At 38.5% G+C, this 22,694-nt stretch overlaps 1 protein-coding gene across 1 annotated transcript; it reads left to right on the top strand.

Moving 5' to 3' along the window:
• On the top strand, positions 22 to 14,484 carry CMC2 (C-X9-C motif containing 2). The gene is made up of 4 exons (XM_018061757.1): positions 22 to 175; positions 7,253 to 7,365; positions 11,507 to 11,578; positions 14,105 to 14,484. The coding sequence occupies exons 2-4, from the start codon at positions 7,285 to 7,287 to the stop codon at positions 14,189 to 14,191; spliced, it is 240 nt and encodes a 79-aa protein (XP_017917246.1). The 5' UTR covers positions 22 to 175; positions 7,253 to 7,284; the 3' UTR covers positions 14,192 to 14,484.

Raw genomic sequence — 22,694 nt, 5'->3', positions numbered from 1 at the left:
CAGGCGCCTGAGGCGGCGAGCGGCGGGGGCTGGCCGAGCGGTGTCAGCGGCGGAGGGCGCCGTGTCTTCGCCACCCGGAGCTGGCCCGGCTCCCGCGTCCAGACCGCGCGTTTGGAGGCGCAGAGTCTTCGCGGGTGAATACCGCTTCCGCTCTCCGGCTGTGGCCGCGAGTCGGGTGAGTCTCGGGGGTCCGGGCCGTTCGGCGGCGCGCTCTCTTCCCGGCCGCGTTGTGCGGGGAGGCCGCGGGACACCCACCGGCCCCCCTCAGGTTCCTCAGGGTCGCGCCCCGCCGTGTCCCGTCCTGCTGGGACTTTCCGCCGGCCTCGGGGGTCGGGACCGCCGCACTGGGTTTCCCGGGGCGGGCTAGGTCGACCTGAGCCCTCCGCCCTCGGACATTCTCTGAGGATGCGCTGGTAGTTGAGCGCAGGCTTCGGGGTAGACGTTAGCTCTCTGCCCCACAACTCTCGAGCTGGTGACCTTGGGCAGGCTCCTCCCTCCTCGGTTTCCTCGCCTGAGAAATGGGTGTAATCCAGCGCCTAGGTTGTGAGAAGCGCTTAACTACGTGTCTGACACGGTGAGCGCTCCCTACGGTGTATGCTTGTTATTGCTCTTGGGGATCCAGGCGATCAGGGTTTGCTTGTGGGAGCCTGCTAGGGCGCCTCTCAGCTGCAGTGAAATTTTCCGCCGGTCCGTCTTGCGATGCGAGAATCCAGTAAGATCCTCATCAGTAGGCTTTTCAAGAAAAGGTAGATCCCTTTTATCGGGTTTAAAGATGACCGAGCTTGTTTCACGTAAGTAAGTAGTAAGTAGTTTATGAAGAGTTAAGTAAATCCTAGTAGTGATTTAAATGCATAAAGGAAATTTGCATAAAGGAGACACAAGTCCTGTTCATACAGGCTCCTGCACATGTTTGGTTGATTTAAAACGATCCATTTCCCACCTTTTTTAAAAAAGAAAAACTATGTTAAGGTCTGAATCAGTGCTCAAATCTGTGATAGTACTGCATTCAGGAAACATTTATTAGGCATATACTACGTGCATTTAGGAGAATATCTCCTCCCCTACTAGCCTGTGTGTTCTTTGATGGTTATGGACTAATTTTCTTTTTTGCTCTGAACTTCACGTGATTTGACAGAGGGCTCAGCACCAAGAAAGCGGTGATAAATCCTAGTTCAGGGAACGCTACAACTGGGCCCATGCCTTAAGAAATGACGTGAGGTTGCTCTCACTAGCAGTAGGGGCATGGTCTGTACTCGGAGCACTTGTCACCTAATCAGAAGCCTCTGTTTAGATTTGGTCATTTTGCAGCTGTGATAAGTAAAAGTGGGTGGGGAAGGTCGTCCCCTGCTAATGTCTGCTACTTCTGCTCAATACAGTGAGGTTTGAAGTAGAGAGATACTAATTTAACTAATTCCAGAGCTTTCTGAAATTAGACTTAAAAAAAATATATGTTTTAGAGAGCAGTTTTTTCCTGGAGAACGGATTCTTTAGGCTCTGAACAAGAGACTTCTGGCCTTGTTTTAAAATGACATGAGAAATTGTAACTGTAGTGTGAATTTCTTTCTGGTGAAGCCACACAATAGCAAAATCTCTCTAAAGAAAGCCTTAGTGGCATTAAAATATAGGGTTTCCTCTTGTGATTATAGATCTAAAGTGTGTTATTAGAATGTTTCCTCTCTTTTCTACACTAGAATTCATATATTGCTTGTGTTGTTTTTTTTCTTCTAAAATTGTGCCACCTGGTGGTTGAAATCTATCATAGACTACTTGTTAGATTTTACCTCAGAGTCTTGGTAGAATAAGGTGAAGCAGTGAATAAAATAAAATCATAAATTTTGTATCTTTAGCGAGAACTCCCTATTGCTTCGACCCTCCCAGCTCACCCCCAAGTAAAAGTTACGATTTCTTTGCAGGGACCTATTAGACAGTTATAAAAATATCAGATGTCACAGATGAACATTTTTACAAGTTCAAGCAGACTATTTTGGTATCAATCTGTGCATACCTGAGGAAGTGGATGGGATTGGCATGGAGAGAGAAGAGTTGTAATTGTGAGAAGTAAACTGTTCTGATGGTTTCTAAATGCCAGTGTACAAATGAACTGAAGTTTTGTGTTTAACTAAATAATAACTGTTTGAATAGAGTTATCCCTCTCTTTCTCATTAGAACACCCTTACACTAAATCTTACCACAAATGAATGTTCCCTTCACTTTTTTTTTTAATACACCGTGTTTGTTTGTAATTATCTTGGTGCTACCTTTTGAAACTGTTTTCTGTATTAACAGTAACAAGTGTTTATCCTTTGAGTGCAAATTTTATTTTGAGAAATGGCTTACATTTAATTGTGAACTTAGATTTGAGAAAAAAACTAAAGGATGCAATGTAAGAATATACACTGTGACATCCTTACTTAGCCAGTCTCTTGGGCACAGGAGGCCAGATAAATGAGAAGTTCACACAGCAGCTTGTTTCAATGTTGGACAGCTCCAGGAAAATGGCATCTGCCCCTGTAACTTCCAGTTTGATTTCCAGTCCTGTCCTCGGACACATCTCAGAGTCAGTTCGGTTCAGCCTTTCCCATCAGGTGACAGAACACTTCAGATTACTAATGATACTACATTTGTCACACTTACTCTTGATATAGGTCTAGAGCTAATTCCATTTTATGGAAGAAGAGACTTACATTTCAGATTAAGTAGCCAAAGTGATACAACTTGTGAATAGTTGTGTCCACAGTTTTTACCTTCAGACCCACATCTTCTCCCTTCAAATCCATTACTTTTTCTACTTAACCTGGCTGTTCCTTTTATCTATTTTCTCTGTTGTGGGTTTCCCTTAGTAAATATTCCCAATTTCATGAATGGCTTCCTGTTTAAACCTAAGGTCAGAGCCATCTCCTTCCTGAGCATTCGCCCCAGGGATATTCAGATTGTCAGTGTTCTGGACATGGCTGATCAGGACAAGCACTATACTTTTCTTTTTCTTGATATAGACAGATACTCTTGTTTCTAGTAATACAGGATAGTGTTACATTGACTTCTTTGAACCTCAGCCTGAGATTAGTCCCTGTTGAACTTGTAGCTAACCAGAGGTTCTCTGGGGAGTAGTTTTTTCTATCTGTATTTATTTCATTCACAAACTGCTGGGAAGGCATATCTTTCTTATTTTGAAAGTGGGAGAAATCTGTCACGGTGAGAGATTACGTTGGGTAGTACGTTGGGTAGTAACTGTTCGGAGAAGGCAAAGGCACCCACTCCAGTACTCTTGCCTGGAAAATCCCATGGATGGAGGAGCCTGAAAGGCTGCAGTCCATGGGGTCGCTGAGGGTCGGACACGATTGAGCGACTTCACTTTCACTTTTCACTTTCATGCATTGGAGAAGGAAATGGTGGCCCACTGCAGTGTTCTTGCCTGGAGAATTCCAGGGACGAGGAAGCCTGGTGGGCTGCTGTCTATGGGGTTGCACACAGTCAGACACGACTGAAGTGACTTAGCAGTAACTCTGCTATTTACTGTGTGACCTGGGGCTTAGTTTTGCTATGAAAATATTGAGTAACACATATTTTGACCTACAAAAAAGCAATTTCTTATGGTTTAGCTGAATTTAAAAAGATACCTGCTTCTTACAGTTATTGGAAGAATGATAAAACTTGTGCCTGCACATTGTAAGTATTCAACAAATTATTTCTATTCTAATAATATATTATTATGGCTTTGAACAAATTTTAAAAATAAGAATATGGAATATATATTTGACTTTTATTCATTCCATAAAATGTTACTCGAGTTATAATAGTGTTATTAGAATAGGCTGTTAAAGATGACTACTGAAAGGTGTCAGCACTCATTTAAATGTGCTCTAAGAACAATGTTATTGTTTTATAGTTATACTTTGTATATTATACCCAAGAGTACCCCAGTACATATGTGTATGCACCAACAGTTAGCTGAAGCTGGTAGATGGGAGGAAAGGAGAGGAAGAGAATATCTAACTAAAAAATGGGGTAGAGGCAAGAGGGGAATGATTGATAAAACGAGGAATTTGTTAGGTAAGGAATAAGTGTTCAGAGCTTTAAGTTAAATAGTAGCTTTCACCAAGAACAAGAAAAGTAAACTACTATATATGAAACCATTTTCTTATTTGATATAATCATCTAGGATAAGTAGGGAGAAGGGAAGATGAGTAGATAGAAGTACACCATGGCTGTGTGTATAGTAGTATACATATTTGAAGTAAACTTTTAAGGAAGGAAAAAAAATATATGTACCATGGTATATATTTTTGCTTATATACAATGTGCATATGTGTGTTTATTTCAGTACCCAAGAGTTTTCTTAAGTATTTGCTTTGCCAATTAGAGAGGGCTTTCAGTACCTCAGAAGTTTGTTTCTGAACTGTAAAAGCACACATTTGAGGGCTGGTTCATAGATATACGCAAAAATGTTTTGTTAAATATACTTAAAAAATAAAATGTTAAAGACATTTTCTAGATGACTAAAACCAGTGTACATCTTCCTTCAGAAAAAATAAGCAAGGCAGAAGCCAGATAACTTTTACTATATATAAGCGTAGGTGTATAATATTGGTATAATATTAGATGGCTTAAATTGCTGTACTGTATGAGACCTCTTTTTTCTGAGGCAGAATTTTTATATCATTTAAGAATATTGTAGTCAGTGACAGGCAAATAAAACTTGAACTTGGCTGCATTTTCAGTTTTCATTTCAAATACTCAAGTATTTTAACTAGGCACAATGGCCTGATTTGTGATCTTTAGCTGTGGTATGTTTGTGTGTGTGGCAGGGGGTGGGGTTGAGGTTATTAGTCACTCAGTGGAACAGTGATTTGGTACTTTTATAAGTTGAAATCTGAAGTAGTAGGTATAATTCTCTGCAATTATTTGTTTAGTCATTTTTAAGGATTTCGTTTGTCAAGAGTAGAAGGTGGATAGGCTGTTTGAATTTCTTGAAACTTTTTTCACACCTTTATTAAGGCATAATTTACATACTATAAAATTTGCCCATTCTAAGCGAATTAAGTGATTTTAGAAAGCTTATACAATTATGCAACCATTACCACAATCCTATTTTAGAACATTTTTGTCACCCAAAGTTTTCTTTTTGCCATTTGCAAATTAATCCTCACTCTCACCTTTGGACCTCCATATTGATCAGCTTTTGCCTCTACAGATTTGCCTTTTCTAGACATTGCATGTAAATAGAATCATACAGTACTGTCTTTTGAGTCTGCTTTATTTCATTTAGCTTAGTGCTTTTGAGATTCCTCCATGTTGGCACATGTATAAGTTTATTCCTTTTTAGTGCTAAATAGTGTCCCATTGAACAAATACACAAATTTGTTTATCCAGTACTTGGTTGTTAGACATTTGGATTGTTTCCAGTATTGACTATTATGAATAATGCTATGACCGTTCATATATAAATCTTTGTGGGGATATATGTTTTCATTTCTCTTGGGTATGTTCTAAGAGAGAAATTTCTAGGTCATATGTTAAGTTTGGGTTTAACTTATGAAACTACTAAATAGTTTTCTAAAGTGTCTATGCTACTTAACCTTCCCGGTAGCATTGTATGAGATCCTTTTCCACCACATTGTAAGCAGTGCTTGCTATTGTCTAATTTTTTGATTATAGCTATTCTGGTGGATGTATAGTAGTATCTCATTTTGGTTTAAATTTCTATTTCCCTAATGACTAGTGATGTTCAGCATCTTTTTATGTGCTTAATTTACCATTCCTATATCCTCTTCGGTGAAATATCTACTTAAATCTTTTGCTCATTTTGAGGTATATTTTAAACACTAGATTGTTTGTAAACTTTCTTTATATGTTTTAGGTGCAAATCCTTTGTCATATATGATTTGCAAATATTTTCTTTTAGTGTGTAGCTTGTAGAGGAGCTACACACTATTTTATTTTTTAGAACAGTTTTAGGTTCATAGCAAATTTGAGCAGAAAGTACAGAGAGACCCCCAGGCCCCCTCTGCCCACACATACCCTGCCTCTCTCCCACAGTCAACATCCTCCAAGAGTGGTATGCTAATTACAATCGATGAGCTGACATTGACATGTCATTATCACCCAGAGGGTGACTTGTCTTTTCATTTTCTTAATTTTGAAAATGGAAAGTTTTAATTTTGATAAGTTTTAACCAATTTATTCTTTTATGGATTTTGATGTATCTTTGCCCAGCCTAATGGATTTCCCTGGTGGCTCAGACGGTAAAGCGTCTGCCTACAATGCGGGAGACCTGGGTTTGATCCCTGGGTCAGGAATATCCTCTGGAGAAGGAAATGGCAACCCATTCTAGTACTCTTGCCTGGAAGACCCCATGGACGGGAGAGCCTGGTCGGGTACAGTCCATGGGGTTGCAAAGAGTCGGACACGACTGAGCGACTTCATTTCACTCACTTTTGCCCAACCTACTGTCATGATTTCTCCTAGGTTTTCTTTCTTGGAACTTTTAAAAGACTAAAGTAGTTAATTGGTTCTTTCCTTTGGTAATCTCTTCTGGGTCATAAAGAATTGGTTTAAGAGAGAAATGGGTGAATAGAGAAATAGGTGAATGTAACTATAGCAAATACCTTAAAATAATATTTTATCTTAGACCTTGGATGCTTATTTTCTTTTCTTGTGAATGAACCAATTAAACCTAATTTCAGGGATTTTTAGCTTCTTGTTTTCATTGTAATAATTGCATTTTATGGATAGATCTGCTAAATTTGAAAAAAAAAAAATCCACATCTGCTTCTTGTTTCTCTTCAGGGTTTAGTTAGATTTTCTCAGCCAGATGTTACTTAGGAAGAAAGCAGTGTATATTAATTCACACTAACATGAGACTGACTAATGGCCCTTTAACCCTTATACATTTAGGCCAGTTCTCTTCACTGGTAGGATTTTACCTGAATAAAATAAGTTGTAATCTATTTCAGAAGTATGGGAAAAGTAATTGAAGTCAGGCTTGTTAACATAGGCAAGCTGTTTCTGGTTAAGCACCTATTTCGCGGATCGGGTCTCTTTAGTCTGCTTTTTTCTGAACCTGCATGTTCTCTAAATACTCCTGATAACCCACGGAATCTAAGTCATTGGATAGGAAGGTGAGGCTCAGGTTAATTTGCCTAAGGTCACCTTTCTTTTCTGATAAAGGTCACTGACGTTTCTTACGGAAAATAATTTTAGGTTGCATTAACAAATACAGTCACACATATTCAAGACACTCTTGTATCCACAGGTTGCTCTGCTGTGTTCCATCTCCTCCTAAAGATGCATCCTGACTTATCTCCACACTTGCATACTGAAGAATGCAACGTCTTGATTAACTTGCTTAAGGAATGTCACAAAAATGTAAGAGTTCAGAAAATAACCCTGGAGCAACAATGAAACCTAGATACAATACACTAATGTAAAATGTTATCTCCATTAATAGAAGGAAATGATAATGTCTTCGTTATGGGTCTTAGCGTAGTAAAGATTAGCAGTTGATGCTTGTGATTTGTTTTTAGAAACTACTTCCTTTTTATGATGAGTAGAAATCAAGCCTGGTAGTTTTATTAGGGAGATTCTGAAGTGATACACAGTAGTTACAATCCATGTTCCATGACATCTATCATTATGTGCTTAAAGGAAGTTGAAATATTTTTTACAATTACATGTTAACTAGATTTAAATTATGACTGGCCTCATTTAGCAGGTTTGCTTAATGGTTGCTGTGTACTTAGTCACTGAGTCGTGTCCGATTCTTTGTGACCCCATGGACTGTAGCCAGCCAGCCTCTCCTGCCCATGGGGATTCTCCAGGCAAGAATACTGGAGTAGGTTGCCATGCCCTCCTGGTTAGTGGAATGGAAATAAAATTCCATTTTTAAAACCAAAATAGAAAATAAGCCCATTTTTGCAATGCATTAAATTTGACATTTTTACAGATGTCAAAGTTTTTTTTTTTTTAATATATTTGGTGTATGAGACAGTTATAAGAAGCATTTGTGTTTTTCTTTAGCTTTGCATGATGCATCATTTCCTTCATGTTCTTCATAAACTGTAGATATATCAGATTCTTATTTAAATGAGTAAAACTTTAAGGCTAAAAGTGAAGTAGTAAGGAATGTTGATGACCTGTGAAGTCCGATATTCATACTGTTTCAAAGAATGTTGATGACAATACACTTTCAGCAAACTATTTCCACCATACATCTAGATTAAGAATTGATATTGTCTTTTTAACTTTAGCCATTCTGTGGATGTGTAATAGTATATTATTTGAGTTTAAATTGTGTTTCCCTTGGGCTGATGACTTTAGGCATCTTTTCATGTACTTACTGGACATTCACATAATGTCTTTTGCCCATATTTAAAAATTGGGTGAAGTCTTATTATTGAGTTGTAAGAATTCTTTTTATCATTCAGCATACAAAGTGTGTTGTAGATATTTTCTCCCAGTCTGTGGTGTCCTTTTTTATTTTCTTAAAGATGTGTTACAAAGAGTTTGTAAGTTTGATGAAGTCTATAATAATTTACTAGGTTTTTCATTCATTGTTTATGTTTTTTTTTTTTTTTGTTCTAGGGATCTTTGTCAATTTCCTGGTCACAGAGAGTTCTCTCCTATTTTTTTCTTCTGGAAATTTTATAGTTTTAGTTTTTGAAATTTAGGTCTGTGATTCAACTTAGTTTTTGTGTATGTCGTGAGGTATGAGTCAAGGTTTATTTCTCTCCCTGTGGATACCCAGTTATTCCAGCACCACTTGTTGAAGAGCTTTCTTTCCCCACTAAATTACCTTGGTGCTTTTGTCAAAATTCAGTTGCCCATATGTGAATGGGCCTACTTCTGGGCTCTTTAGTCTGTTCCACTGATTTATATGTTTATTCTTAACACAGTTGATTTTGACATTATCTTACTGGGGTCACCTGATCCCATGACTGTTTTGTCCTCTTCTCTGTCTTAATTCGCTTGTACTGCATGTAGACTGATCTCTCAGTCCTAAGTTTAATCATTGTTCCCCTTTAATGGCTCCCTTTGCCTGTGGCATAAATTCTATATTTCTTTATGTTTTGGGGCCTTCGTGTACTGGCCCCTACTTACTCTTGGGCTTGACCACCCTCCTACCCCGCATCCTTCCTGCTTGCTCTGTCTGCAGTTGTACTGGAGCGTGTTTCTGTCTCCTAGGCTTTTTTACTTGCTTTCTCCCTTTGTTTAACTTAAAGATTTTCTCACTGTCTCCACTTCTCACTTGCTTGATAAGGTTTTATCATCCTCCAGGCTTTATTCTGCTTAATTTGTCATTTCCTCTTCCTTTTCTTTCTTGGCCTGGATTCCCTTGCTATAATTACTCTATACTTCAGTAATACTTTACGTATTATTTCCAACTCTATGGCAGTTACTCTCACACTTTTTAGTCTCAGAATTCCTTTACATTCTTCAGAGTTATTGAGGACCCCAAAGAACTTTTGTTTATGTGGGCTGTATCTATCAATATTTGTTGAATTAGAAGTTAAAAGTGAGTAGTTGAAAAATACTAATTTATTTTAAAATGACAATAATAAACCATTACACATTAATAGTTATTTTTCATTAAAAAAATACCTTATTTTCCAAAACAATAAAAGGGTGTAAAGAATGACATTGCTTTTACATTTTTGCAGTTCTTTTTAATGTTTGGTTTAATAGAATACAGCTGGATTCTCATATCTGCCACTTCGCTTAGTCTGTGCTGATATTACAGGTCATGTAGCCTCTGGAAAAATCTACTGTACCCTTGTGAGAGAATGAAAGTGAAGAAAACAAATAAGATCCTCAGTTATTAGGAAGGTAGATTTTACCTTCTCCTGAAAAGGTTTTGAGTAGTCCTGGGACTACACTTTGAGAACTGCTGCTGTATAGTGATCACTTCATATTTTCTTTTCCTTCTGGCTATGAGAGTGGGGCCCAGGTCCACCATGCTCACTATTGTGTCCCTAGTGCTGGGACACTGTCCTCCAGACCCTGATTGATTCACTTACCCAATCAGTAGCTCTGCCAGTTTGCTCTCTAGAAATAGACACCAGGCACTGGAGGCTCATGTCATGTGTATACAAGAGAAGTACACTCCAAGGGCATTTCTTTTACTTTTCAACTTTTTATTTTATATTGGAATATAGCCGATTAACAATATTGTGATAGTTTCAGGTAGACAGCAAAGAGGCTCAGCCATACATATACATGTATCCATTTTCCTCCAAATTCATGGACATTTCTTTTATCAATGCCACTGGGGCATTTTTGGGTTTTGTTTTTCATGTTATGTCACAGAGTATTATTCTCATTTGGGCTTAATGTTGAGGTGAAAGTGAGAGTATAAATTAGCTTTTGTCTTGAATTAAAAAAAAAATTCTTTTGTTATCTTGAATTTTTAAAATAAGGTGTATGAATATGGGATGATATCAATAAATATAAAGTAAAATATGAAATATTGTGTTACATTCTAAAATTTTAATCCTGTCTATTGTTTCTGTTTGGCCAGAAGGTGTATGAAAAAGCATTGTCCCTTTGTATTGTCAAGGAGGCAATTTGTGCACAGGAATTATTTATCCTGAAAAGGTCATTAGGTAATCACTAGGAAACCTTAAATCCTTGCCAGAAAAACTCTGATCATTTACTCAGTGTGGACAAGAAAAGTACATTTAAAGTGGTAAAGAAACAGGGAAAAAAGAAATAGCATGACTATTACTAATTATGTGTTGTCTGGTTTCCATGAAAGCCTTAATTAGAAAGAAAAGGGAAAAAGTGCTCATTGTTACAAGTTCAGCATTTATGGCATGTCATTATAGGAGATCACCATGCTCTCTGACCTACGCTTGAAAATGGCGATGTGCAAACACACCAAGTATGGCAAAGCAGAGCAGACTTTGAATATTAAGCATTGATTTCCTTTTATTGTGAATTAGTGACTTGTTTATATGGCTCATACAGGTTGTGTAATATTAGTGTTATGTGTTTTTAATTTATTTTGATGACATTTTGAATAGAGGCAAATGAGAGAAATAGAGGCAAATAGAGAAAATGGCTTTGGCACCAAGTGTTTCATAGGTAACTCTTCTATGGGACAGGGGTGTTTGCTCATGAAGGAAGTTACTGTCATGTCAATATGGCTACACTGCATTTGGACATCACTCTGTAATAGAGGATGGATAACATGCCCTTAAAGAAAGGGTATTAGGTAATAAAATGCTTTTCACTAGGTCATTTTGAGGTTTTGGGAGGTTAATAGGCTTCTCTTTTATCAAAGAAAAGTCTTTTTTATTTTTCATTTCTACCTATAGAACATTTCTTCTTTATTTGTAGGAATGCTAGGGTAAGCCCATTTATTTGTATATTTTGTACTTATGGGTTAACTGTTTGATTAACTATTAGCCATTTGCTTATTGACAAGGTGACACATTAACTATTTCAGTTCTGAGCCAGAGACCTTAGCATATTATGGGATGAAATATTTTACCCCTTTTCTTCCTTTTAGCACAGCATTCTGAAATTTTTTGGTCATTGCAATGATCTTGATCGGGAGATGAGAAAATGCTTGAAGAATGAGGTAAGGAAAACATTAAAGGATGGAAATGGTTGAGCAGTTGAAAAGACTGTTTTGGAGCAATATTATTTATTACTACCATTATTAATTTTTTTTGGGCAAGTTTTCATATAACACCAAAACTTGACTTTATAGGTATGTCTTCCCCTAAAGTCAAGAGGAGAAATGAAAGCGTCTTCTGGGGACAATCTTTTGGAACATTGCTGATTTTTTTGCATGTACATAAATGAAAGCAACTATCTTAAAATAATCACTGTAACTCCTCTGGATGAATTTTAAGGTTTGAGAAGTTGAATCTGTACAGCAGAAAGAATTGTTGATCAGCTTTTAGCTCTAGCAGGTAACTAAAACTCTCTGGGCCTCAATTTCCTTGTATAACATGAGGAGGCTAGATTTAGGCTCTTTCCAGCCTTAAAACTTGGAATTTCTTTATAATTATAGTATATACAGCCCATAGGGATCTAGTTTGACTTGTTTGGAAAGACTCATTTCCTGAACACAGCTTTAGGCTATGACTTGGACTTGGGCAAATAGCCAAAGTTTATTGTCTTTTTGTAGGTACGGCAGACTGAACAGAGTGCATTTTAAATCTTTGAAAAGAAATTTAATTCCATTTCTGTTTTATTCATCAGAAATTTTATGTCCAGAACCTTTAAAAATATGTAACAACTAAAAATCTGCCTTCCAATTTTATTTTCTGTACTTTTGAACTTTCTCCCCCCATGAGCCTCATATTGAAAGATATTAGATATTTGAAGACATTCGGCATCTATCTTTAATCATTTTTTCCTGGTTTCTACTTTGGGGCTTTTTTCCTCCTTCCTTCCTGGAATCCCTTTACAGCATCTTTACTGTTTGAAGAACTTCCTGGAGTTCTGATAATTTTCTTCATGTGCACAAATGGGTATATGTTTTAAACTGATTTTTGAAACACTTTTTCTTTATATGTAAAGGGTATTTTGTATGGAAACTAAACCTAGGGCTGTCTTCCTTTTTAAATAAGATTATGGAAAAGTAAGCCCATACTGTTTTATTTGGTATAGGTATTTATTTCTTACATGCTTTCAGTTGTGTAAGATAGCCTTTTTCCTAAGTTTAGGTTTTTTTATCCTCACAGTTTAGTGATTTTTGTCATTGGTTTGGTAATTATATCTTCATATGAAATTTCCTCCCTAGGTGGTCCTGAACTGTCAGGAACTATTTGGTAGAAGAATGTTGGTAGATTTAATCCTTTAAATTTTAGATTCTTATTTTGTCCCAGTTTGTTTTTGTATAAATTTCAGATTTTCTCCTTGACTACTTTCTAGTCCTCTCTGTGGTTTTTATGTTGCTTCATTTTCTGATTTATAGATTGTTTTCTATCTGTTCTTTCATCCTTCAGTTCTCCAAACCTGTGCTCATTTATTTCCTCTTTGCTTTTAATGCTTCCCAGTTTCCCATTTACTGCTCCTAATGCTCTCCTCCTACCATTTCCTTCATGTGTCATTTAAGTACTTCATTCTTTGAAGCTTTTAACTAGAAAAAAGGTCTGGCCAGTTCTCTCTGACCCTGTCTTTGCTGCTGTGTTTCTGCTTTTGTCCTTTTTATTGAGATAATCACTAATACTACTTTTGCAGTGTCCTCTTTTGTTCCTTTTACTTGTTTGGTTTGGTTTCTGCATTGTTTAGTGGCATTTTGTGAATAACATAATAATCACCCTTTGTATCTTTTTTTTTTTTTAATTCAGGGGCCATCTTGACTCCTTTTGAAGATTTCATAACATATATTTTAATATAAGCTCTGTTTCAATTTGCTCTATGACTTATTTTATTGGCTACAAAGTACTGTCTTCTGAAGACTTACCTTTAGAATCCTCTTTCCAAGCTGATTTTAGAGGCTTCATATGATATGAAGAGAGATATCAAATATTTTTCTTAGAACAGGTATCCCTCCATGTTCTAGAATTTTCTTCTTTAACCTTTTAAAGCAATAAAATACCCTTCTCCCCCTAGCAGGCTATGAGGAAAAATAATGTAGGACAGATAAAAGGAATGTTTTTGTTAAAGAGACATCTGTTATTTGAAGTGGCCCTTTGATGAAGAAAAAGATACGTTTGAAAATTGCTACTATTCCAGAAGATATGTTAGAACTCTTGAGTCAAAACTTTAGACTTAGAAAACTTCTTAAAGATTATCAAGCCCAACTCTTTATATTTGAGGTTACTGGCCCAGAAAATCAAGTAAGTACCTCAAAGATATGAACATCAGGGCTCAGGGAATGGAAGCTGGAGTTCCTGGTCAGTGCTTTGCCACTAATCTTGTTTCTTTGGCTTCTTTCTATATCTGACAGCTGAAAGATTTTGATGTCCAGCTGTTTACATGTACTCAGTTTTTTCAACTTGAATCTGCTTTTACTTTTTTCCCACTCTACCTAAGAACCCCTCTTGCACCTTTAAAATATATCTTTATTGGTGTATATATTATAAGCTTAGTATGTAAATAGCGATATAATCTGCTGTCTCTTTTCTCTCCCCTTCCTTTTATTTTCTAGTACATGGAAAAGAGGAACAAGAGCAGGGAGCTTGGCAATGCAATGCGAAAGAGACTTTTTAATCCTCCAGAGGAATCTGAAAACTAGATCTTATTTTCACTGGATGCCTTGCCTGAGAGAAGACCCAAAGACTCTTGATTGGTAACTGAAGGAATCCTATTGCATTTGGTCTCTAAAATCCTTTGACTGGAAAGTGACCCATGAGAAATCAAGCCTTGGAGAAGTATGGAAGCCCTGGATCTGGAATGTTTGTCGGGCAGAGCTGTTTGTACCCTCCCTCCTCTAACAACGCATCTGAGACTTCTGTTTCTTCCCCTTGCCTATGACCTGTTAACATTTGAGTACCTTAAGCTTCAATAAAACTATTGATTCTAATCATATTTCCTCTGTTCTTTTAGACTGTCTTGGAATTAGGGCTGAATGGTGCCACTAGACTTCTCTTTTGGCAGTGTGGCAGTTCTGGAGCCTAAACATTGAAAGCATAGCAAGAGTTTGGGGAAATCCCAGCTGTGTTAACTCTATGAAAATGTTCCAACTTGATTGTTTTTAAAGAGCTCTTTTCCAAAAGGTTAAATGTTTAACACTGATAAAATTGCTTCTGGCTAGGATTTAAGTCTGAGCAGACTTACCTTCTCCATTTGGTTGAAGGGACCACCCTGGGTGCCAGTTATCTCCTGGGACTCTGTGCTTCCTTTTTGCTGGGTGCAGGGTTCTTCTTTCCGGATTCATTTCTAGCAGCCATCCTGGCAATGTTCCTTTGGCCATGCAGTGTTTCTGAGACCTGTGAATCTGGAAGCCAGCTTCCAGTCATGGCCACAGCAGGGGCTTGAACTTCCTGTTGGATAAGGTTTCAGCAGACTGTGAGCCTTGAGTTCCTTGTAGTGAACTCTGTGTACATGTATGGTAGGAGGCCTTGTTGAGCATCAGTGTTTACTAGTGATTTCCCCATCACAAGAGGCATTGAAAAGGCTGGACATTCATTTAGCATGGGAGTTAAACAGGGTAACAAAGATTCATTGAAGATATGGAGGAAGAAGCAGAATTAATTCTGAGGTTCCTTTTAAGACTCAGATTTATGAATATTTATTCAGTTACCCCTTCCCCTCCTAGCCTCCCTGAGACCAAGTACAGGTACAGAAGTGAGACATTGTGTCTTCAGAAGGTTGTAGTAAGCTGACAAGTTAACTATTACAGTAGTATAGTAAGTACTATGATTAGTCAGGTGTCATGGAAACACAGGGCATCCATGCCTGGCCTTCAGGAAGAAGCCATTCCAAGAAAGCTACTTAGCAAAGATGACCTTTGGCAAACAGTGATAATGAAATACATTCTCAGGAACTTAAAGTTGTTTAACCTGAACAGAATACGAGAACTATTTAGTAAAGGAAGACCACAAACAGCTTTGAATTCTGTTCCAATTTTATCTTCAGTGCTCTGAAAACCACTTGGGGCTTTAGAAATGATGATTAGGGATTTATGGGGGGCCTTAGTTGGAAGGATGATGTGTTTCTGTACTTCAGTAATATTTTTCTGGTTATGGTTTGGGGCATAAATTGAAAGAGATGGGAGATTATACTCAGGAAGACCAATTCGGGTTTTGCCCCAACATAAATGAGAAATTAGGGCCTGAGTTAAAGAAGGGTTTGGGGATCAGGGCTTTGAGGGAAATTTGGACCTAGAATCAGCATTTCTGACTAGGTGGACGGTTTAAGAAGAGTCCAGGGAAGCCTCAGGCATTTGATTTATGTTTCATGCTGATGGTCCCTGCCCTGTGTGGGAGGGAGTTCAACAGAGGTGTGGTGTGCAGTGCTGAGTTTGCAGTATGTATGTGTAAGATCCAGGTGGAGATGGATGCTTTTGGACTTCTGAGTGTTAGAACCTAGAGCTTATTAGGATCACAGACTAGAGCAGAATTGGGAGATGGCAGCATGCAGGTGGCAGCTAATGCCCTGTGGGCCAGTGTGCATAGTGAACTGTGAATGTTTATAGAGCAGAATGAAACCTTGGGGTCACTTAATTTTTTAAAACTTGTGTAAGTAGCAGCTTTCTATAGAGCATTCAAGCAGTTTGTTAAGTTTTACAGAGTAAAAGTTAGGCATCCTCCTTTATACCCCAGTATTACTTAATGCCCCAGACGTCTCTGTAGCTGTCAGTTGGGTGAGTTTCCTGTATACATTTACATAGATATTTCAGGTCAGGAGAAGAAGCTCTGTGTGCGGAGGAGGAGTAGGCATAGAGGTAGAAGATAAACCATAGGGAAATGTGCCTCAGGTTGTCAAGGGAGTTATGGAGGAGGGAGTTTCACTGAGTCAAAGTAGGGCTGAGGTGCCAGTTGATTTGGTTCCTCTGGCTTGTGTGACCTTGTAACAGTGTAGTGTGGGGGAGGGAGAAGGGGTGGAAGCCTAGGTGGAGCTGAGGATTCAAGCACCTTTGAAAAGTCTTGGCTCTGAAGAGAAGGGCAGTGTTGTATTGAAAGGTGGTCTTCAAAAAAATCAAAAGAAGGTGGAGTGTGGCACTTGGGCATGGATATATGTTGAAAGAATGCCAGAAAAGAAGGATTCATTTGTGGAGTAAAGTTCTTTGAGGCTGTGAAAATGAATGAGGTTCAGGGCTCAGGCTGATAGTGATAACATTTTTTTCCAGAAGACAAAAACTTTGAAAACTTGAAGCACTATAGGAAATGGTAAGTATTCCTTTCACAGAGCAATAAATACCTATTTGTACAGGATGCAGTGCTGTTTCTTCTACAAAGAATTAAGAGGTTCTTTCTGAGCACCAGAAGCTCAGACACACTAACATGGTTGCCAGTGACCAGTGATAAGCTGGTAAACGTTTAATAACTGACTCTCAGGAAAAAACAAACGAAACCACTCATTTGTAGCTTTTGCCATTTCCCATGGTGGAAAGTCCTGCCATGGCAGATTTTAAGGTACCCAGCTGACCTAGCTGAAGGTGGCATAGGGAAGAGAGGTGCGCACTTGGGTCCCTCCTGAGCTGACACCCACCCCCACAACATCCACTGCTCCACAGAAGGAATCACCCTTGATTGCCCCCTGATTGTCACCTTTCCCACCTTCAGCGTTTGGTGAGTTGAAAGTACCCGTAACTGAGGTGTACGCTGAAGCAAGAGTGTTGTGACTTCTGTGGCAGGGTAACTTCAGTCCAAGACTCCTGGAATCCAGAGAGTGTCCGGGGCATGTCGTTTTGTAGAGGAATGAATAACCACTTGCCAGGTGAATTAGGAAGGAAATGAGACTCGCCTCTGCCCTGAGGGTTGGGTTTGTGTCCCAGGAACAGAGTCCAGGAGCTCAGATGCCTCCTGCCCTCAACCCTCGTCTCCATAATCACACCATGATAGCCATCTCAAGGGCTTTGGGGATCTTCCTGGCTGTGTGACTTCTCAAGCAGTGCTCAGCCTGAATTTCAATTCTTATTTTTAAAACGAGGTTGTCAGACTAGTATATGGTGCTGTTTACCTCAAGCTGACAAAGCACTAAGTAATCAGTGGGAGAAAACTTTGTTTTGTAGTTTAAAAAAATGCTATGACTGTGAGGGGAAATTTAGCCAGGGTGTCTTTGCTGTTTTGTGTCGTTTTCCCTTTAAAGTTCCATCCCACCTAGATCTCAGCTTCCTACCTTCGCGTCTCTTTCCGACTGCTATAAGGCACCACCTTTACTCACAGGACTGTCATATCCCTCAGGAGTATGGAGGCTAAATCGAGGGTCACAGTGCTGCTCAGAACTCCTCTCCTTCTCTGGTCTGACTTCCCTCTAAACAACCAACCTTCTTTCTACTGCTGGGGAAGTGCTTTTCATGTCCTGCCCTGAATATTCCAGCTGTTCCTAATTTCTGTACAGTAACATGCACACGTAAGGCCTTGGGCATATTAACCCTTTCTGGTTTTCCGGCTCCTTCTAGGAAGGGAGTTGTGAAGGAAAAAGTGCTCTGGAGCTGGCACACAGTGAGCAAGGAAGAGAGGAGGGCGTCTTCTTCATCTCCTCCCATAGCTAAGTAGGGTTACTTAATACCTTTCTTGTAGTAAATACTTTTCTGCCATCACATACTACACTCTGTCCTTTTTAATGTACTTTATTATATAAGTTATGTGTTTCATGCTCACTGGTAGTCATATATTAATATAATTCTAGTTATTTTTGTTGTCTGAAGCATGTTCTCGCAGATTCCTCAAGAAGGTCTCATGGAAACAGTACTCCCTGGGTTTTGGCATGATGATTACAGTTTGTACTGTTAAAGAAGGAGTCTCGATTCGAATGATTTTTCTGACTTAGTATGACGTCTTTATTGCCTTTGCATAATATTAAACAAATACTATGCTTTCTGAGAGTCCTTGGCTTTCTTCTTCCATTTTTATCTGAGCCCTCACTTTTCCATGTCTCTGTTGCTCTGTCGTGCTCAGCTTTTATTCTGCTTCCTGCATTTCCTCCCCAGGGTGGGATCTTATCCTGGAAACAAATGCTGGAGGATGGGTTTTGAAAGTCCACAGAGGCTAAACTCCACCCCTTTTCATACTATCCATGGACCCTTAAAAAAAAAAATTCTTTTAATTGAAGGATAATTGCTTTGCAGTATTGTGTTGCTGCTGCTAAGTCATTTCAGTCGTGTCTGACTCTGTGCGACCCCACAGATGGCAGCCCACCAGGCTCCTCTGTCCCTGGGATTCTCCAGGCAAAAACACTGGAGTGGGCTGCCATTTCCTTCTCCAGTGCATTCATGCGTGCTAAGTCGCTTCAGCTGTATCCGACTCTGCGCGACCCTATGGACAGCAGCCCTTCAGGCTCCACTGTCCACAGGATTTTCCAGGCAAGAATATTGGAGTAGGTTGCCATTTCCTTCTCCCATTTTCTATCCAGAGACGTCTCTAACTTTTTTATCCCTTAAAGTAGTGATTTGGTTGCCATAGGTTGCTTGTCATTCCATCTGTATCCCACTGCTTCTAACTACTTTCCTTCTGAAAAACAAACCTTTGAGGTTCTTTTAGTCAGTGTCTCCTGGCTGTAAACTCTTTCAGAGTTTGTCTGAGAATGTATTAATTTTGTACTCACCTTGTATGGTATTTTGGCTGGGTATAGAATTCTAGGTTATCATTTTCTCTCATCATTTTGAAGACCTTTTCTTACTATCTTCTGACTTACTGTTTCAAAATTTTTATCACCTTACCTCTCTGTCCTGCCTTCTTGATAATTTTCTTAAATCTGTTTTCCAGTTTACGAATTATCTCTTCTGCTTTGTCTTCTCCGCTGTTCAAACAATCCACAAGTTTTTTATTTCAATGACTGATTTTCCCTTTCTAGAAGTTTTATTTGGTATATTTTCAGGTTTACTCATTCTGTTTTTATAAATGTAGTTCTTATATTTTCAATTATTTTAAATAGTTTTATTTTAATAGTTTTTATCCAGTAGTCAATTATTTGAAGTTTTTGTCTGTTTACTATCTCTTCCTCATTGTTGATTGTTTCTTTGTGTGTTTTTAATTCCATTATTGTTAGCATATCTTTAGCAGGGTTTATTTAATTGAACTTTGTACAGTGTAACGAGGTTATATTCTACTGTATTTGCTTCTACTAGGTGCCCCAGAGGTATTACTGACTCAGAGGCTAATTTTCCTGGTCGGGAATTCTGGGTCACTTGAGTAGTGAAAATTGCTCAGGTTTAGACTCAGTGTTATGAATTCTAGGTGACATTTTTTCTGCTCAGAACCCAAGATATGTCAGGGTTTACCCCTATCTCCCTATGCTGCTGAGTGCATGTATTCTAGTTTCCTTTTTCTTAGAGGTGAGTGCCCTTCTGGTGGTCCTGGTACAATGTGGTATTCTTACTTCTTACACCACTCCTCATACAGACCCAGTGTCTTCCATCTTTTTTCATGTATGAATGAAAACCTATTTCTAGGTTACTGGAACTGGTCCAGGATGCACAGCATCTCCTGATGCTCTTATCTTTCCAGTTTAACAATGCTTTCAACCCCCAAGACTTTATTTTAATGTGAGCTCAACTATACTTAAAAACCTCATCTGAAATATGTTCTGTTTTTTGTTGTTGTTCATACTGATCAGCTTGTGAGACCTTAGTTCCCCGACCAGAGATCAAACCAGGACCCCCTATAGTGGAAGCACAGAGTCCCAACCACTGGACCACTAGGGAATTCCCTGTTTTCTGGTATTTTAGAACAGCTTTTATGTGGGAAGGTTTTCAGATGATCTAATCAGCCATGTTATCAGAACTGATAACCCACGCATAAAATTTTAACTTTTCCTAAGGGTGAGTGGAGAGTGAAAGGAGTTGGAAGGAAGGGAGAAGTGAGAAGGGCATGGCGAAGAGAGGGATTGTAGGAGAGCCTTCTTTTCCAGGTGCCTTCTTTGATGTTTGGACTCTTGCTGCTTAACTGGTCCATAATGATCAGTTTCAGCATCACCTGGGAGGTTTGTTAGAAATACGGAGTCTTAGGCTCCATTCCAGATCTACCAAGTTAGAATCTGTATTTTTATTTTTGCTTTCTTTTTGCCACACCATGCAGCATGATCTTAGTTCCCTGACTGGGGATTGAACCCATGCCCTCTGCACTGGAAGCTCAGAGTCCTAACCACTGGACCACAAGGGAATTCCTGAGAATCCGTGTTTTAATAAAAATCTCCAGGTGATTTGTGTGCACATACAAATTTGACTGAAGACTATTTCTGATCTAATTACCTTCCATAAAATGGCTATTTTTGGGGGGTCAAAAACCTTCTTCCACTCTTGTTGACCACTCTTGTCTCTGGCTTTATCTTTTTCTCCAGTTAATTTTTAAACGCCTTCCTGAAATGACGTTTGTATTGAGGTTTTTGAGAACATTCCTATTGGTGATATATTGAGGAAGTGTTACTGTGACAGACTGTCATATTGAATGGCAGCAAAATCTTAATGCTGGAGCAAAGCCATTATGAAATTCTCAGGGTACTTGCTTTCTACTCAGCTCTGCAGGGTGGAAAATTGAGAAAGGGGAGCGTTCTGTATCGAGGGCTTTAGAGAGGGCTGTATAGAGAGCTTTTATTTTTCACTGGTGTGTTTGCTCTGCACATGGAGGATTCATATTTGCTCATACCCCAACAGTGCAGAAGAGTTCCTTTTGCTCCACATGCGCACCAACATGTACTGTGTCCTGTCTTTTTGATACCGTTCAGACAAATGTGAGGTGATACCCTGTGGCTTTTTTGGTTTGTGTTTCTCTGATGAATACCATTGTTGAGCATCTTTTTGTATACTTGTCCATCCATATGTCTTTGGGAAAATGTCTATTCAGTTCTTTTGCCCATTTTTTAAGTTGCTTGTTTTTAGCTTTTGAGTTATAGGAGTTTCTTATATATTTACATTTTGGATATTAACCTCTTATCAAATATATGGTTTGCAAATGTTTTTTTCTCATTCTGATTGTTTTTTCATTTTATTGTTTCTTTTGCTGTGCAGAGATTTTTAGTTCAGTGTAGTCCCACTCGTTTATTTTTGCTTTTGTTTATGCTTTTGATATTGCATGCAAAAAATTGTTGCCACAGTTTCAAGGAGCTTTTCTTTCTCCCTGCCCTCAACCCGTCTGGCTAGGAACTTTATAGTTTCAGGTCTTATGTTTAAGGTTTTAAATAATTTTGAACGTGTATTTGTGAGTGGTGTAAGATTAAAGGACTTAAGAAACATAAGAACCAAATGTAAAGTATGACTCATGCTTGGATTCTGATGGGAACAAGCCAACTGAAAAAAAAGATTTGTGGGGATAGTTGGAGAACTTTTGAGTATGACTGGATTTCAGATGATGTTGAGAGATTACTGTAATTTTGTTAAGTGTGATAATGACATTGTGATTATATTTTTAAAAGTGTCCTTTTCAGTCATACATGGGTTTTGGAAGTGTTCATAGTGGAAGAGATGGGTGTGGGATTTACTTTAAAATACCAGCTAACAAAGTGAGTTTGAGGGTATTAGGTAAAAATGAGATTGATCATGAGTCTGTACTATTGAAACTGAATGGTAGATTCATAAGATTGTGTTATACTTTTCTCTCTTCTTCTATGAATGCTTGAAAATTTCCATAATAAAAAATGTTTTTAAGAGTCCTAGATTTTTAGAGTCAAGAAGCAATTTCAGCAAGAAGTATGATTTGTCATAAATATGTGCTTTTCTGAGAAAAGGACTCAGTATCTTTGGTTCTTCCTAAATGCTTAAGATTTATCTTGAATTTTTTGACTGAAAGGTTCTGGGTTTTTCTGCTGAAAACCAAGGACAGCCTTTCAAGAAAGACAAATGTTGACCTTGGAAATGCTAGGAGTAGAATAGAAATGTGTTCACATAATGTTATATATGTATCCACACGGAAACCTACTCGTAACTATTCCGAAGGCTTTTTTTCCTCCCCAGGGCTTTATTTTCCATGACAAATTCCCATAATTCCAAAATGTGTATTTCAGATTTTGTTGAGTTATCAGAATACTGCCATGATCAGGAGTTTGGAATCAGACACACCTATCTATATTCAAACCCCAGCTCTGCCACCTATGAACTGTGGTGATAGAGGGAAATTTTACTTAAATTCTCAGAACCT

The sequence above is a fragment of the Capra hircus genome, chromosome 18, assembly GCF_001704415.2.
Source record: "Capra hircus breed San Clemente chromosome 18, ASM170441v1, whole genome shotgun sequence".
Classification (NCBI taxonomy): Eukaryota; Metazoa; Chordata; class Mammalia; order Artiodactyla; family Bovidae; genus Capra; species Capra hircus.
This window is presented reverse-complemented; position numbering and strand designations above follow the sequence as displayed.